Source organism: Dermacentor andersoni, chromosome 1, assembly GCF_023375885.2.
Source record: "Dermacentor andersoni chromosome 1, qqDerAnde1_hic_scaffold, whole genome shotgun sequence".
Taxonomy (NCBI): Eukaryota; Metazoa; Arthropoda; class Arachnida; order Ixodida; family Ixodidae; genus Dermacentor; species Dermacentor andersoni.
This window is the reverse complement of record NC_092814.1, coordinates 234,736,338-234,753,889: the sequence shown is the minus strand read 5'-3', so window position 1 is coordinate 234,753,889 and position 17,552 is coordinate 234,736,338. Positions and strand designations below refer to the sequence as shown.

Here is a 17,552-nt window from a genome sequence, read left to right as displayed (position 1 = left end):
GCTACAGAACAGATACGTATTCGGCTTTAACTCAGGAAGAGGACCTTAGTGTTGAAGCAATGAATGGCAATCTTATGGGCATCATTAAGGAGTGTGCAATAGAAGTCGGTGGTAACTTCATTAGACAGGATACCAGTAAGCTATCGCAGAAGACGAAAGATCTGATTAAGAAACGCCAATGTATGAAAGCATCTAACCCTACTGCTAGAATAGAACTGGCAGAACTTTCCAAGTCAATCAACAAGCGTGAGACAGCTGACATAAGGAAGTATAACACGGATAGAATTAAACATGCTCTCAGAAACAGAGGAAGCCTAAAAGCAGTGAAGAAGAAACTAGGAATAAGCAAGAATCAGATGTATGCGTTAAGAGACAAAGCCGGCAATATCATTACTAATATGGATGAGATAGTTCAAGTGACTGAGGAGTTCTATGGAGATTTATACAGTACCAATTGCACCCACGACGATAATGGAAGAGAGAACAGTCTAGAGTAATTTGACATCCCACAAGTAACGCCGGAAGAAGTAAAGAAAGCCTTGGGAGCTATGCAGAGAGGGAAGGCACCTGGGGAGGATCAGGTAACAGCAGATTTGTTGAAGGATGGTGGGCACATTGTTCTAGAGAAACTGGCCACCCTGTATACACAATGCTTCATGACCTCGAGCGTACCGGAATCTTGGAAGAATGCCAACATAATCCTAGTCCATAAGAAAGGGGACGCCAAAGACTTGAAAAACTATAGTCCGATCAGCTTACTGTCCATTGTCTACAAAGTATTTACTAAGATAATCGCAAATAGAATCGGGAAAACCTTAGACTTCTGTCAACCAAAGGACGAGGCAGGATTTCATAAAGGCTACTCAACAACAGACCATATTCGCACTATCAATCAGGTGATAGAGAACTGTGCAGAATATAACCAACCCTTATATATAGCTTTCATTGATTACGAGAAAGCGTTTGATTCAGTCGAAACCTCAGCAGTCATGCAGGCATTACGGAATCAGGGTGTAGTCGAGCCGTATGTAAAAATACTCAAACATATTTATAGCGGCTCCACAGCCACCGTAGTCCTCCATAAAGAAAGCAACAAAATCCCAATAAAGAAGTGCGTCAGGCAGGGAGATACGATCTCTCCAATGCTATTCACAGCGTGTTTACAGGCGGTATTCAGAGACCTGGATTGGGAAGAATTGGGGATAAGTGTTAATGGAGAGTACCTTAGTAACTTGCGATTCGCTGAAGATATTGCTTTGCTTAGTAACTCAGGGAACCAATTGCAATGCATGCTCAATGACCAGGAGAGGCAAAGCAGAAGGGTGGGTATAAAAATTAATCTGCAGAAAACTAAAGTAATGTTTAACAGTCTCGGAAGAGAACAGCAGTTTACGATAGGTAGCGAGGCACTGGAAGTGGTAAGGGAATGCATCTACTTAGGGCAGGTGTTGACCGCTGTTGGGGTCTCGGTGCTGGCGCCCGTTATTGCGAATGGGTCGCAAGCCCCAAGGGTAGCGTTGGCCTGGCGGCCTGGGGCACTGGAAGCATCCGAAGGTCCCGGCAAAGCATGAGAAGACTGGTAACAGAACAACTTGTTTATTCTAACATAGCAAAAGAGCGGCCGGTCAGGTCGACCGAAGTGGAGAGACGGGAGAGCACGTAACTCAACAGAAGAAATCGGAGCCTCTCCCCTGGCGTCCGGGGGCAGGTGCTCTTATACTCTCGGCGTCGCGGGCCAGAAGGAAGGTCACGGGATGAGCCCACGCGACGGCGGAGCATGAGCCCACGACGGCGCGCACGGTCGAGCCGAGAGACATGGTGAGCCGAGTGTAGTGACGCATCGCCAACCCGCCGACGGACAGACCTCCTGGCACCTCACTTGGGGAGCTCCGCTCCCCGGCTGCCGCGCTTTGACAAGCGTGGGCACACACACACACACGCACATACGAAGACACGTGGCACTGAAACACGCCTGGACACGCTTGGCGGGGAGGCGCCGCGGCGGCGCCGAACGGGCCAAAACGTCCGCCGCCCTGAACGAAGCCCCGGCGTCCGTTGCATCCGCGCCGGCATTACCGCGCGTTGTAGGCGAAACGTAACAGACCGCCCCGCCGGGGGAAGGAGATCCCGATGGTCAGGGGACTGCATCCGCTGTCCGGAGGGATGTCGCTCGATGATGCTCATAACCGAAGTCGGGCGTCCTTTGGCGTTTCTAAATTGAGCGCAGCGCACAGAGAAGGCCTCGTTCTCACGTTCAGGTGCTCACAGGACACTGCAAAGTGACTTCGGGAGAGTTGACATTTTTGTTCTCGTTTCCGGCAAGCGTTAGAACTACGTCGAAAGTCAACCGCTCAGTCAGCAAGCACGGCACAACCCTCACTAAGCCCTGCCAGGCCCTTTCCCCTTTTATACTGCTGCCTAGTTCCTTACAGTAGTTTAGCAGCACTCAGAACGCGTCCACAAATCGGAAAATTGCACTAGAAAGCACATCATCACTTTGAAACACTACACGAAAGCAATAGGTTAAAAATCCTGCCTCAGGAAGAAAAACATCAGTAACAAGCAATTTTGAGGCTGATTCCCACGTTAGGGGCTTCGACTTAAGCCATCGGCGTTACCGTTGAGACTCCCCTTTTTGTAACGTACCTCAAAGGAATATTGTTGCAAAGCGAGGCTCCAGCGCAGGAGGCGGCCATTTTTGGGAGAGAAGGTCTGCAGCCATTGGAGAGGGCAGTGATCCGTCTCAATGATAAACCTCGAGCCAGCTAGGTAACATGACAATTTCTGAACGGCCCACACGATACACGCACACTCTTTCTCGGTGGCGCTATACGCCTGCTCACGACTCGTCAGCTTACGACTAGCATACAGGACGGGGTGTTCTACTTCTCCATTTTCCCGTTGGCACAGTACAACGCCCATGCCTCGCTCACTAGCATCACACTGAACAACGAACCCTTTTGTGTAGTCGGGCGATCGTAGCACAGGCTGGCTTGTTAGGGCGCTCTTTAGGGCGCTAAAAGCTCTTTCCTTTGCCTCGTCCCAGACGACTGTTTGCGGCTCTGTCTTTCTTAGAGCATCCGTTAGGGGAGCCGCGATATCAGAGTACCTGGGGATGTACCTCTGATAGTAGCCGGCGACACCTAAGAACGACCGAATATCGGTCTTCGTGCGCGGTTGCGGGAAGTCTCGCACAGCGGCCACCTTTATTTCAGAGGGGCGGCGACGACCCCGACCAATCACGTGTCCGAGGTAGACAACCTCGGCCTGTGCTAACTGGCACTTGGGAGCCTTGACTGTCAAGCCCGCATCGCGCAGGCGGGTTAGCACTGCCCGCAAGTGGGCCATATGCTCAGGCCAGGATGCGGAGAATATCGCTACGTCGTCTAGATACGGTAAAGCGAATTCTTGCTGTCCCCGCAACACTTTATCCATGAGGCTTGAAAAGCAGTATGGCGCGTTCTTCAAACCAAAACTCAAAACTTTAGGACGGAATGTCCCCATTGGTGAAATGAATGCCGCATACCTACTAGCCTCTTCTGTAAGTGGAACCTGCCAATAACCCCTGACAAGATCTAGGGTGGAAATAAACTGAGCGCTACTCACTCTCTCAAGGCGCTCCTCGATGTTAGGGATCGGATAAATTTGATCCTTAGTGATGGAATTAAGCCTGCGGTAGTCGACGCAAGGACGAGGTTCCTTGCCCGGTACCTCAACTAAAATCAAAGGGGAGGTATAATCACTCTCACCCGCCTCAATAACACCGAGCTGTAGCATTTTCTTTACCTCAGCCTCCATAATATCGCTCTGGCGGGGTGACACCCGGTACGCCTTGGATTGTACTGGCTCTGGGGAGGTAAGTTCTATGTCATGAGTAAGGACAGAAGTCCTACCAGGCCTCTCAGAGAACAGACCTTGAAACTCTTGTAAGAGCTGGTGTAGTTCGGTTTTCTGCTCAGGCGACAGCGATGCTTTACTTATTAAGTCACTAATGACTTGATCGGTGTCTTTCCTGTTCGTCACTGAGCCTAGTCCCGGAAGCTCGACCGGAAGCTCTTCGGGCACGTTTACCATCATGCACACCACTGCTTCCCGTTGCTTATAGGGTTTGAGCAGATTACAGTGGTAAACTTGCTGTGCTTTCCGCTTTCCTGGCAGACTCACCACGTAGTTAACGTCCGACAGTTTTTGAACAATCCGTGCTGGGCCCTTGCCATTGCTTCACCTGACAACTCCTGTGCCCTTCTTAAGCGTTCGAGGAGCTTAAGCACGTACTCTACCACGACTGGGTCGTCGCCCCTGCCTTCCCATGATTCTCGAAGCATGCGAAGCGGAGATCGCAGCGAGCGACCGTACACCAGCTCAGCTGGCGAAAACCCCGTAGCCGCATGTGGCGCGGTCCTTAGTTTTCTTAACTCCTAGGTGTCCGGACCACGAACCCCCATGCGACAAGCGCAACAGATCCTGACGATAGCATTGAGGCACGATCAGCTGATCGAACTCCACTCCCCTGCGGTCTAGATACTTCCGGTACAGGACCTCACCTCTTTCCACAAAGCGAGCATTTTTCTTGGCGATACCTTCCTTGACAATGCAGCGTATGTTTTCTAGGCTGCCATCCTTCTTTTGCTCGGCTATCAAAGCCGACCGGCTGACTTTTAGCAACCTGTTTAGTCCGTCTGACGTAGGCGCGATGAGCAAATCTGGAGACAGCTCTTCTAACTTTCCCGTGTCGGGATTTTCCTCTCCAGTATCTGGTGCCTTTAACGCTACAGGCTCAATTTTATTCAGTTCGGGCGTGCTCTGAATACCAGCTTGCTGCGCCTCTGACCCTTTCTCATCGTTCAACAACGTTGGCCCCGCAACTACCGCCTTTGCAGCGAGCTCCCGAACCTTCGATCTGGTTAAGGCCTGAACGCTAGCCTCACCAAACAAAAGCCCCTTCTCGCGCAGGAGGTGATCGGACCTGTTCGAAAATAGGTACGGGTACTGGGGGGGCAGCATAGATGACACTGCGGCCTCCGTCTCAAGTGCTCCGAAAGGTCCTTCAATAAGCACTTTTGCTACCGGCAGACACACGCTATGAGCTTCCACTGCTTGCTTGATCCATGCGCACTCGCCCGTGAACATATCGGGTTCTACGTAAGAGGGGTGAACTACATCCATTGTAGCTGCGGAATCGCGAAGCACTCGGCACTCTTTCCCGTTCACGAGGAGGTCTCGCATGTAAGGCTCGAGAAGCTTCATGTTCTCGTCAGTGCTGCATAAAGACAAAAACACGACTTTTGGTTTTGTTTCTGGACACTGCGCCGAAAAGTGACCCGGCTTCTGACACGTATAACAAACGCGCGCTTGCCTCGTCTCGAACCGCTTTCTGCGTTCGGCTTCGGTTGCCGCCGTCTCCTTACGTTCGGTCGGACTGCTTTCACTCGCATCCGAACTACGTGTGTCCCCCTTTGCTCTCATGGGCGTGAACTTTGGCCTCTCAAACTTGGAGCCAAATTCACCCTTTTGACCGTCCTTAGCTCCACGAGCCCGACGCGTCACAAACTCCTCGGCTAGCTCAGCGGCTCGAGCCACCGTACTAACGTCTGGCCTATCCAAGACCCAGTACCGCACGTTCTCAGGTAACCGACTATAAAACTGCTCTAGCCCGAAACACTGCAGAACTTTCTCGTGGTCACCAAACGCTTTCTCTTCTTTGAGCCACTCCTGCATGTTTGACATAAGCCTGTACGCAAACTCTGTATATGACTCACTTCTGCCTTTCTCGTTTTCCCGAAACTTCCGACGGAACGCCTCCGCTGACAGCCGGTACTTTTTTAGCAGACTCGATTTCACTTTGTCGAAATCCTCTGCCTCCTCTCTCTCCAAGCGAGCGACTACGTCGGCCGCCTCGCCGGGTAGCAAAGTGAGCAAGCGCTGTGGCCACGTTTCCCGAGAGAACCCCTGCTTCTCGCACGTTCGCTCAAAGTTAACCAGGAACAAACCAATGTCCTCTCCAAGCTTAAACGGCCGCATCAGGTCAGTCATTTTGAACAATACTCGTTCTCCTGCACCGTGTGCCTGACTTCCATTACGAGCGCGTTCCATCTCTAACTCGAGACGCTTCATTTCCAAAGCGTGTTGACGGTCGCGCTCTTCTTTTTCTTTCTCTTTTTGCTCTTTAAGTTCGCGCTCCTGTTTCTCTTTTTGCTCTTTAAGTTCGCGCTCCTGTCTTTTTGCCGTCTCCCTCTCCTCAATGGTCTCAAGGCATTCCGACAGCTCGTCATCCTCAGCTTCTAACTCAAGAATAGCCCTTAGCAGTTCTGGTTTTCTGAGTTTGTCTGAGACATCCAGACCCAACTCTCTTGCAAGCTCCAGCAATTTCGGTTTGCGCAACGACTTCAAATCCATGGCTGCTCTGAATGCTGCTTTCTCTACTGCCTACTATTGTCTTGCCGCAAACTAACCCGGCAGCAACGACAACCACAATTACCAGCTCTGTTTCTGACACTAACAAAAGCCTGGCAAAACTCAGAAGAAGAAAGTCCCGCACTCACCAAACCTCGCAGCTAAGAATTCAGCGCAGTCGTTCCGCTGCAGGCAACCAGTCATCACACAGGGCTCGTTGCACTGCTCCCGGATGGTCGTTGTGCTGCTCAGCATACAGTCAACCGCATCTCTTCGCTGCTGGCCTCGGTTGTCGCGATCTCACCGCTGGCAACCAGTTGTTGGGGTCTCGGTGCTGGCGCCCGTTATTGCGAATGGGTCGCAAGCCCCAAGGGTAGCGTTGGCCTGGCGGCCTGGGGCACTGGAAGCATCCGAAGGTCCCGGCAAAGCATGAGAAGACTGGTAACAGAACAACTTGTTTATTCTAACATAGCAAAAGAGCGGCCGGTCAGGTCGACCGAAGTGGAGAGACGGGAGAGCACGTAACTCAACAGAAGAAATCGGAGCCTCTCCCCTGGCGTCCGGGGGCAGGTGCTCTTATACTCTCGGCGTCGCGGGCCAGAAGGAAGGTCACGGGATGAGCCCACGCGACGGCGGAGCATGAGCCCACGACGGCGCGCACGGTCGAGCCGAGAGACATGGTGAGCCGAGTGTAGTGACGCATCGCCAACCCGCCGACGGACAGACCTCCTGGCACCTCACTTGGGGAGCTCCGCTCCCCGGCTGCCGCGCTTTGACAAGCGTGGGCACACACACACACACGCACATACGAAGACACGTGGCACTGAAACACGCCTGGACACGCTTGGCGGGGAGGCGCCGCGGCGGCGCCGAACGGGCCAAAACGTCCGCCGCCCTGAACGAAGCCCCGGCGTCCGTTGCATCCGCGCCGGCATTACCGCGCGTTGTAGGCGAAACGTAACAGACCGCCCCGCCGGGGGAAGGAGATCCCGATGGTCAGGGGACTGCATCCGCTGTCCGGAGGGATGTCGCTCGATGATGCTCATAACCGAAGTCGGGCGTCCTTTGGCGTTTCTAAATTGAGCGCAGCGCACAGAGAAGGCCTCGTTCTCACGTTCAGGTGCTCACAGGACACTGCAAAGTGACTTCGGGAGAGTTGACATTTTTGTTCTCGTTTCCGGCAAGCGTTAGAACTACGTCGAAAGTCAACCGCTCAGTCAGCAAGCACGGCACAACCCTCACTAAGCCCTGCCAGGCCCTTTCCCCTTTTATACTGCTGCCTAGTTCCTTACAGTAGTTTAGCAGCACTCAGAACGCGTCCACAAATCGGAAAATTGCACTAGAAAGCACATCATCACTTTGAAACACTACACGAAAGCAATAGGTTAAAAATCCTGCCTCAGGAAGAAAAACATCAGTAACAAGCAATTTTGAGGCTGATTCCCACGTTAGGGGCTTCGACTTAAGCCATCGGCGTTACCGTTGAGACTCCCCTTTTTGTAACGTACCTCAAAGGAATATTGTTGCAAAGCGAGGCTCCAGCGCAGGAGGCGGCCATTTTTGGGAGAGAAGGTCTGCAGCCATTGGAGAGGGCAGTGATCCGTCTCAATGATAAACCTCGAGCCAGCTAGGTAACATGACAATTTCTGAACGGCCCACACGATACACGCACACTCTTTCTCGGTGGCGCTATACGCCTGCTCACGACTCGTCAGCTTACGACTAGCATACAGGACGGGGTGTTCTACTTCTCCATTTTCCCGTTGGCACAGTACAACGCCCATGCCTCGCTCACTAGCATCACACTGAACAACGAACCCTTTTGTGTAGTCGGGCGATCGTAGCACAGGCTGGCTTGTTAGGGCGCTCTTTAGGGCGCTAAAAGCTCTTTCCTTTGCCTCGTCCCAGACGACTGTTTGCGGCTCTGTCTTTCTTAGAGCATCCGTTAGGGGAGCCGCGATATCAGAGTACCTGGGGATGTACCTCTGATAGTAGCCGGCGACACCTAAGAACGACCGAATATCGGTCTTCGTGCGCGGTTGCGGGAAGTCTCGCACAGCGGCCACCTTTATTTCAGAGGGGCGGCGACGACCCCGACCAATCACGTGTCCGAGGTAGACAACCTCGGCCTGTGCTAACTGGCACTTGGGAGCCTTGACTGTCAAGCCCGCATCGCGCAGGCGGGTTAGCACTGCCCGCAAGTGGGCCATATGCTCAGGCCAGGATGCGGAGAATATCGCTACGTCGTCTAGATACGGTAAAGCGAATTCTTGCTGTCCCCGCAACACTTTATCCATGAGGCTTGAAAAGCAGTATGGCGCGTTCTTCAAACCAAAACTCAAAACTTTAGGACGGAATGTCCCCATTGGTGAAATGAATGCCGCATACCTACTAGCCTCTTCTGTAAGTGGAACCTGCCAATAACCCCTGACAAGATCTAGGGTGGAAATAAACTGAGCGCTACTCACTCTCTCAAGGCGCTCCTCGATGTTAGGGATCGGATAAATTTGATCCTTAGTGATGGAATTAAGCCTGCGGTAGTCGACGCAAGGACGAGGTTCCTTGCCCGGTACCTCAACTAAAATCAAAGGGGAGGTATAATCACTCTCACCCGCCTCAATAACACCGAGCTGTAGCATTTTCTTTACCTCAGCCTCCATAATATCGCTCTGGCGGGGTGACACCCGGTACGCCTTGGATTGTACTGGCTCTGGGGAGGTAAGTTCTATGTCATGAGTAAGGACAGAAGTCCTACCAGGCCTCTCAGAGAACAGACCTTGAAACTCTTGTAAGAGCTGGTGTAGTTCGGTTTTCTGCTCAGGCGACAGCGATGCTTTACTTATTAAGTCACTAATGACTTGATCGGTGTCTTTCCTGTTCGTCACTGAGCCTAGTCCCGGAAGCTCGACCGGAAGCTCTTCGGGCACGTTTACCATCATGCACACCACTGCTTCCCGTTGCTTATAGGGTTTGAGCAGATTACAGTGGTAAACTTGCTGTGCTTTCCGCTTTCCTGGCAGACTCACCACGTAGTTAACGTCCGACAGTTTTTGAACAATCCGTGCTGGGCCCTTGCCATTGCTTCACCTGACAACTCCTGTGCCCTTCTTAAGCGTTCGAGGAGCTTAAGCACGTACTCTACCACGACTGGGTCGTCGCCCCTGCCTTCCCATGATTCTCGAAGCATGCGAAGCGGAGATCGCAGCGAGCGACCGTACACCAGCTCAGCTGGCGAAAACCCCGTAGCCGCATGTGGCGCGGTCCTTAGTTTTCTTAACTCCTAGGTGTCCGGACCACGAACCCCCATGCGACAAGCGCAACAGATCCTGACGATAGCATTGAGGCACGATCAGCTGATCGAACTCCACTCCCCTGCGGTCTAGATACTTCCGGTACAGGACCTCACCTCTTTCCACAAAGCGAGCATTTTTCTTGGCGATACCTTCCTTGACAATGCAGCGTATGTTTTCTAGGCTGCCATCCTTCTTTTGCTCGGCTATCAAAGCCGACCGGCTGACTTTTAGCAACCTGTTTAGTCCGTCTGACGTAGGCGCGATGAGCAAATCTGGAGACAGCTCTTCTAACTTTCCCGTGTCGGGATTTTCCTCTCCAGTATCTGGTGCCTTTAACGCTACAGGCTCAATTTTATTCAGTTCGGGCGTGCTCTGAATACCAGCTTGCTGCGCCTCTGACCCTTTCTCATCGTTCAACAACGTTGGCCCCGCAACTACCGCCTTTGCAGCGAGCTCCCGAACCTTCGATCTGGTTAAGGCCTGAACGCTAGCCTCACCAAACAAAAGCCCCTTCTCGCGCAGGAGGTGATCGGACCTGTTCGAAAATAGGTACGGGTACTGGGGGGGCAGCATAGATGACACTGCGGCCTCCGTCTCAAGTGCTCCGAAAGGTCCTTCAATAAGCACTTTTGCTACCGGCAGACACACGCTATGAGCTTCCACTGCTTGCTTGATCCATGCGCACTCGCCCGTGAACATATCGGGTTCTACGTAAGAGGGGTGAACTACATCCATTGTAGCTGCGGAATCGCGAAGCACTCGGCACTCTTTCCCGTTCACGAGGAGGTCTCGCATGTAAGGCTCGAGAAGCTTCATGTTCTCGTCAGTGCTGCATAAAGACAAAAACACGACTTTTGGTTTTGTTTCTGGACACTGCGCCGAAAAGTGACCCGGCTTCTGACACGTATAACAAACGCGCGCTTGCCTCGTCTCGAACCGCTTTCTGCGTTCGGCTTCGGTTGCCGCCGTCTCCTTACGTTCGGTCGGACTGCTTTCACTCGCATCCGAACTACGTGTGTCCCCCTTTGCTCTCATGGGCGTGAACTTTGGCCTCTCAAACTTGGAGCCAAATTCACCCTTTTGACCGTCCTTAGCTCCACGAGCCCGACGCGTCACAAACTCCTCGGCTAGCTCAGCGGCTCGAGCCACCGTACTAACGTCTGGCCTATCCAAGACCCAGTACCGCACGTTCTCAGGTAACCGACTATAAAACTGCTCTAGCCCGAAACACTGCAGAACTTTCTCGTGGTCACCAAACGCTTTCTCTTCTTTGAGCCACTCCTGCATGTTTGACATAAGCCTGTACGCAAACTCTGTATATGACTCACTTCTGCCTTTCTCGTTTTCCCGAAACTTCCGACGGAACGCCTCCGCTGACAGCCGGTACTTTTTTAGCAGACTCGATTTCACTTTGTCGAAATCCTCTGCCTCCTCTCTCTCCAAGCGAGCGACTACGTCGGCCGCCTCGCCGGGTAGCAAAGTGAGCAAGCGCTGTGGCCACGTTTCCCGAGAGAACCCCTGCTTCTCGCACGTTCGCTCAAAGTTAACCAGGAACAAACCAATGTCCTCTCCAAGCTTAAACGGCCGCATCAGGTCAGTCATTTTGAACAATACTCGTTCTCCTGCACCGTGTGCCTGACTTCCATTACGAGCGCGTTCCATCTCTAACTCGAGACGCTTCATTTCCAAAGCGTGTTGACGGTCGCGCTCTTCTTTTTCTTTCTCTTTTTGCTCTTTAAGTTCGCGCTCCTGTTTCTCTTTTTGCTCTTTAAGTTCGCGCTCCTGTCTTTTTGCCGTCTCCCTCTCCTCAATGGTCTCAAGGCATTCCGACAGCTCGTCATCCTCAGCTTCTAACTCAAGAATAGCCCTTAGCAGTTCTGGTTTTCTGAGTTTGTCTGAGACATCCAGACCCAACTCTCTTGCAAGCTCCAGCAATTTCGGTTTGCGCAACGACTTCAAATCCATGGCTGCTCTGAATGCTGCTTTCTCTACTGCCTACTATTGTCTTGCCGCAAACTAACCCGGCAGCAACGACAACCACAATTACCAGCTCTGTTTCTGACACTAACAAAAGCCTGGCAAAACTCAGAAGAAGAAAGTCCCGCACTCACCAAACCTCGCAGCTAAGAATTCAGCGCAGTCGTTCCGCTGCAGGCAACCAGTCATCACACAGGGCTCGTTGCACTGCTCCCGGATGGTCGTTGTGCTGCTCAGCATACAGTCAACCGCATCTCTTCGCTGCTGGCCTCGGTTGTCGCGATCTCACCGCTGGCAACCAGTTGTTGGGGTCTCGGTGCTGGCGCCCGTTATTGCGAATGGGTCGCAAGCCCCAAGGGTAGCGTTGGCCTGGCGGCCTGGGGCACTGGAAGCATCCGAAGGTCCCGGCAAAGCATGAGAAGACTGGTAACAGAACAACTTGTTTATTCTAACATAGCAAAAGAGCGGCCGGTCAGGTCGACCGAAGTGGAGAGACGGGAGAGCACGTAACTCAACAGAAGAAATCGGAGCCTCTCCCCTGGCGTCCGGGGGCAGGTGCTCTTATACTGTCGGCGTCGCGGGCCAGAAGGAAGGTCACGGGATGAGCCCACGCGACGGCGGAGCATGAGCCCACGACGGCGCGCACGGTCGAGCCGAGAGACATGGTGAGCCGAGTGTAGTGACGCATCGCCAACCCGCCGACGGACAGACCTCCTGGCACCTCACTTGGGGAGCTCCGCTCCCCGGCTGCCGCGCTTTGACAAGCGTGGGCACACACACACACACACGCACATACGAAGACACGTGGCACTGAAACACGCCTGGACACGCTTGGCGGGGAGGCGCCGCGGCGGCGCCGAACGGGCCAAAACGTCCGCCGCCCTGAACGAAGCCCCGGCGTCCGTTGCATCCGCGCCGGCATTACCGCGCGTTGTAGGCGAAACGTAACACCGCAGATCCAGATCATGAGACTGAAATAATCAGAAGAATAAGAATGGGCTGGGGTGCATTTGGCAGGCATTCTCAGATCATGAAGAGCAGGTTGCCATTATCCCTCAAAAGAAAAGTGTATAACAGCTGTGTCTTACCAGTACTCACCTACGGGGCAGAAACCTAGAGGCTTACGAAAAGGGTTCTACTTAAATTGAGGACGAAGCAACAAGCTATGGAAAGAGGAATGATGGGTGTAACGTTAAGGGATAAGAAAAGAGCAGATTGGGTGAGGGAACAAAAGTGAGCTAATGACATGTTAGTAGAAATCAAGAAAAAGAAATGGGCATGGGCAGGACATGTAATGAGGAAGGAAGATAACCGATGGTCATTAAGGGTTACGGACTGGATTCCAAGAGAAGGGAAGCGTAGCAGGGGGCGGCAGAAAGTTTGGTGGTGTTACGGCTGGCGTCTAGCACCTCGTGCAGAAAGGACTTTCACCCACCATGCCTCATCAAAATGAAGCATGACTTCTGTTACGGTTGGCTTCTAACACCTTGTGCAGAAAGGACTTTGACCCACCATGCCTCGTCGAAACGAAGTGTGACTTCCTGTTACGGTTGGCGTCTAGCACCTTGTGCAGAAAGGACTTTCACCCACCATGCATTGAAACGAAGCGCGACTTCCTAAATTGCCATGGTCATCTCGAGTGTCTGCTGGTCTGGCGGAAGCCCCACAGTGTTTACAGGCCTCTTGTGTGTGTTTATGTGCGACTTTAGAGGGACCCTTTCCTCGAACTGTCAAGCTCTACAGGGGAACTTCTGCGAACCAGCAACGCCCAAAAGTGAAGGACAAGCGTCTGCAATTCTCGGACCTGAGGCTTGGTATAACCGGAGGCGAGATGCCCTCCTCCTTGCAGCAGACTCGGTATAACCGGAGGCGAGACGCCCTTTGACAAACCAGACTCTGTCCCTGTCACATGACGTCGACGGGAGCAAGATCCCTCCCACGATTGAAGAGAGCCTATTTAAGGGGCCCCGAAATGTACTTTTCATCACTTCATTCTCTTCTCATCATCTTTCAACCTTTGAATAAACCGTGCAAGTTTCGCACTAGAAATCGTCTTGTCCTTGCCCGATCGCCATGGTCTACTGGATGCCCGCAGCCCGCCAACGCCACGCTACCCAATAGTAACGTCAGTCGAGCTTCGATAGGCAGGCATCGCTACAACTCGGCAGCAGTACGATACGCTACCCTGGAGTACGCAACAGTGGGCAGATGAGATTAAGAAGTTTGCAGGGACAACATGGCCACAATTAGCACATGATCAGGGTAGTTGGAGAAGCATAGGAGAGGCCTTTGCCCTGCAGTGGGCGTAGCCAGGATGTTGATGATGATAATAATTGCATTACATGTGGTGTTCAATTCTACAATGATTAATCTGCATTTGTGCGAAGTAGCTTGTGCTGTAACAGATTTCTGGTGGGTCACATAGGCATAGTCTAACACTCCACAGTAATACATGCACACTTATGCAAATGAAATTGTCACTGTGACATCAATTCACATTTTCTGTCATGTAGTATGTAGCTGGAATAGAGGTCAATCAACCAATTAATCAATCAATCAATCAATCAATCAATCAATCAATCAATCAATCAATCAATCAATCAATCAAAGCAACTTTATTTCGCAACTTTACAAGGCGAAAAAGGTGGCCGAAGAAAAAGCCGCTACACTGTAGCTTGACTGGGCTCCAGCCACCCATCAGCAATGGAGACGAAACACATTTAGCATTACTAAACCCTAAAAAGCACTGTACTAGACATACAATCATGTCATGTATCATGTGGTGTCGTGTCACAGCAGAGTAGGTTTTTGCGAAATTGTTGTCTCCAAAACAAAAAGCAAAGTTAAAGAAATCATTCATTTTGTGCATTTCAATGGTGCAGAATTCACTATACCAGACTGACAGCTCCATTACTGCGTAAGCATGGAAACGTAGAGCACCAACCTAGTAAGCCTTCAGTGGCCACGGTTTGACTCATGCCCTCCCCTTTGAGACTATGGGGTGATAACTGGATGAGTTTAACAACCATCTTCATAAGGAAATCCACACTCCTCGCACAATTGCCTTATGCTGTCCAGCATGATGAGATGCTGCAACTGATAGGTAAGTTTTGTACATTATTTGCATGTTTCTTGGCATTCCATTGTTACATGAACATAGCAACAATGGAGAGGCAGGCTAGCTAGTCGCTCATCATCCATTTAGCATGAAAGGAGGGGTTATCATTGCATTGTCTATACATTTATGTGCGAGGCTGATTGTTGAAGTGGCAGCTTATGTGTAACTTGCACACTGGTCATATCTGCCCTGTTCCACCAGTGTGAGACCGACACTTGGCCTGCGTTTATTACCACCTACAGTAAGGCACCAGTGGTTTAACTTCAGTATGCACTATGCATGCACCTTAAAGTTGTCTGGCACATTGTTGTTTGTGAACACATGCTGAACACTACATTGCTCACAGCACTACTGATCATGGCCTGTATGAGACCGCCATGTTAAGTACCTTTGATTTTGTTAGTCCCATACCCTTTCGCTATCTGTGTCCTCTCAATAGCGTTACTCAAACAGTGTACAGCCGGCGCTCACAGCCACTGATGTTTTGAGCATGCTTACACACGCTCCTACTGATGCAGGAACAGTACATATTTTGTCACTATATGCCTTATGTATGCCCCTCTGCTCTGTTCAGTGATTCGTCGGCCAATAGCTTGCAGTCGCAGTGTTACATATTTGGCCTGCAGCACTTTTATAAGGTTGATAATGTGTTGCGGTTCTTCATGGTAATGGCGTATTTGCTGAAGCATGTTGCTAATTCGGTTAACAAACTCTTCAAAGGCCTTGAGTGTGAGTGTCTCAATGCTTTCTTTGTGCACATCAGTGTGCTGACGCATGATGCACTCAGAAGCGTATGATGCAGTGTGCACAAATTTTGAAGGTTCAATAAGGCCACCATTGTCTTTCAGAGTTGTCAACAAGCTGTGCACGGTGTCACACACAAGCAGAGCAGCGCACTCTGCACAAGAGAGCTTCTTTGTTATTCTTCTAACTACAAAACCACCAATGTACTGCACTACTTCTCCCAAGTATTCGCTTAAAGCAAAGCAATCACGATCAATTGCATCTTCTGTGAGTGTGGTTGTTGGTTGCCCAGTGCTGCAGTGTGTAGTGTTGCTTGCATTGCCGTCGTCATTGCTTTGTGCAGTGAGCAAGCCACTGGCATGTGCCTGACTCCTGGGCAGGCAGATATCCTCCAGCTGTGGAGTTGCATTGGCGTTTCTTGAACATGCGATGACTGCATGGACAAGTGTTTTACGGTAAGCATGTCGGAACTATAATGCTGATGGGTTACTGTTCCATCCACCTCGCTGTCTGATACAACTGAAATACATTTCGAGTGGGTCCTGGTTTAGGTGGCTGGTGCAGATGTACCTGTGAAGAAAAATAGGACAACTTCTCTTAACAGAGACTTGTAAGGTTAGAGCACTATATGTATTACTTCTGAACATGTTTTGGCCAATGTTTTGTGTCCATGCCCAACCATGTACCAACTAGCCCAAAAGCATACAAACACTTACATACACAAAAATACAGACAGTGTGAACAAAGTGGCACAATGCAAAAGAATAGAAAGTTGGGTGAGTTGGTACGGTAACATGATCTTGGATAGTAGTGCGAAGTGACACAGACAGAGACTAGAAGCAGACAGGATGAGCGTAACTCCCAACTAAATTTTTATTGAAACAAAGAGCATATATATATATATATAGGTGATTGCAAAAAACCGCAGCATAACAACATGACAAGGTATAAAGACATCAGTTAAACATATCAGGAGGTAGGGAAGTCAAAAAAGGAAACAACAAAAAGACACTACTTCAGATTAACACACGTGTTGTGAAGATACTGAAATTCGCATTCTAACAGAGACAAAGATGCATGGCTAATGCAAGTCTCTGCTTGTCTCTCTTAGAATGCGAATTTCAGTATCTTCACAACACGTGTGTTAATCTGAATTAGTGTCTTTTTGTTGTTTCCTTTTTTGACTTCCCTACCTCCTGATATGTTTAACTGATGTCTTTATACCTTGTCATGTTCTTATGCTGCAGTTTTTTGCAATCACTTATACATATATATATGTTCTTCGTTTCAATAAAAATTTAGTTGAGAGTTAGCGCTCGTCCTGCCTGCTTCTAGTCTCTGTACGTGTCACTTCGTGCTAAAATCCAAGATCATGGTAAAGTGGCATAGTAGTGCAAGCAAAGAAGGGCATTAGAATACAAAGCTGGTTTCATAAATGGTCAGAAGGAGCTGTTGTTTTTTCTTCTTTTTTTTTCAAAGTGAGCAGGAGCTGTAGTTATGTTATGCTTGTCAGCTCCACTTAGTGCATAGCAATAAAAAATGTGACAGAAGTATTCACAGCTCTATGTTCTGCTCGCAGTGTCTGCTTACGTACTGATGTGAACAGGTGATTCGATTCCCCTGTATGCTTATGAGAGCAGGAAGTTGGGCTGGTTGGTTGAAATGCATACTGAAAAAGTTTACGCAGAGACATGAGGACAAGCCGAGAAAAAACAATGATGTGCGCTAACTCACAACTGAAGTTTGTTCCAGACACATGCACGAATAAATGGGAAATTAGTAGAACACCGAAGATTACTTGGAGGAAATTCCCTTGATAACCTCCCTAAACATTGCTGAATATGTGGCAAGAACGATAAGAAAAAGAAGATCCAATGCAAACCGCTCTTCGACAAAACAATTCTATTCAGGCACAGGGATCAACTCGTGAGTGAGCTCATGGAAGCCTTCCCTATGTGTATCAGCAAAGATAAGTGCATCAGTCAGACTTCCGTCCGCTTCTCTGGTAGGGAGTTTTGGTTCTTGGC

General features: G+C 50.5%; 1 protein-coding gene across 3 annotated transcripts in view; it reads right to left on the bottom strand.

Moving 5' to 3' along the window:
• LOC140219830 (uncharacterized) overlaps positions 1–17,552 on the bottom strand; it is a 60,372-nt gene that overhangs the window by 26,722 nt on the left and 16,098 nt on the right. The window contains exon 4 of one of the 3 annotated variants that reach the window (XM_072289791.1): positions 14,256–16,095. The exons of the other annotated variants lie outside the window; for them this stretch is intronic. Within the exon in view, the coding sequence (XP_072145892.1) occupies positions 15,996–16,095 (100 nt within the window). The 3' untranslated portion in view covers positions 14,256–15,995. Of the gene's footprint in view, positions 1–14,255; positions 16,096–17,552 lie in introns of those variants that run through there. 3 annotated transcript variants of the gene reach the window in all.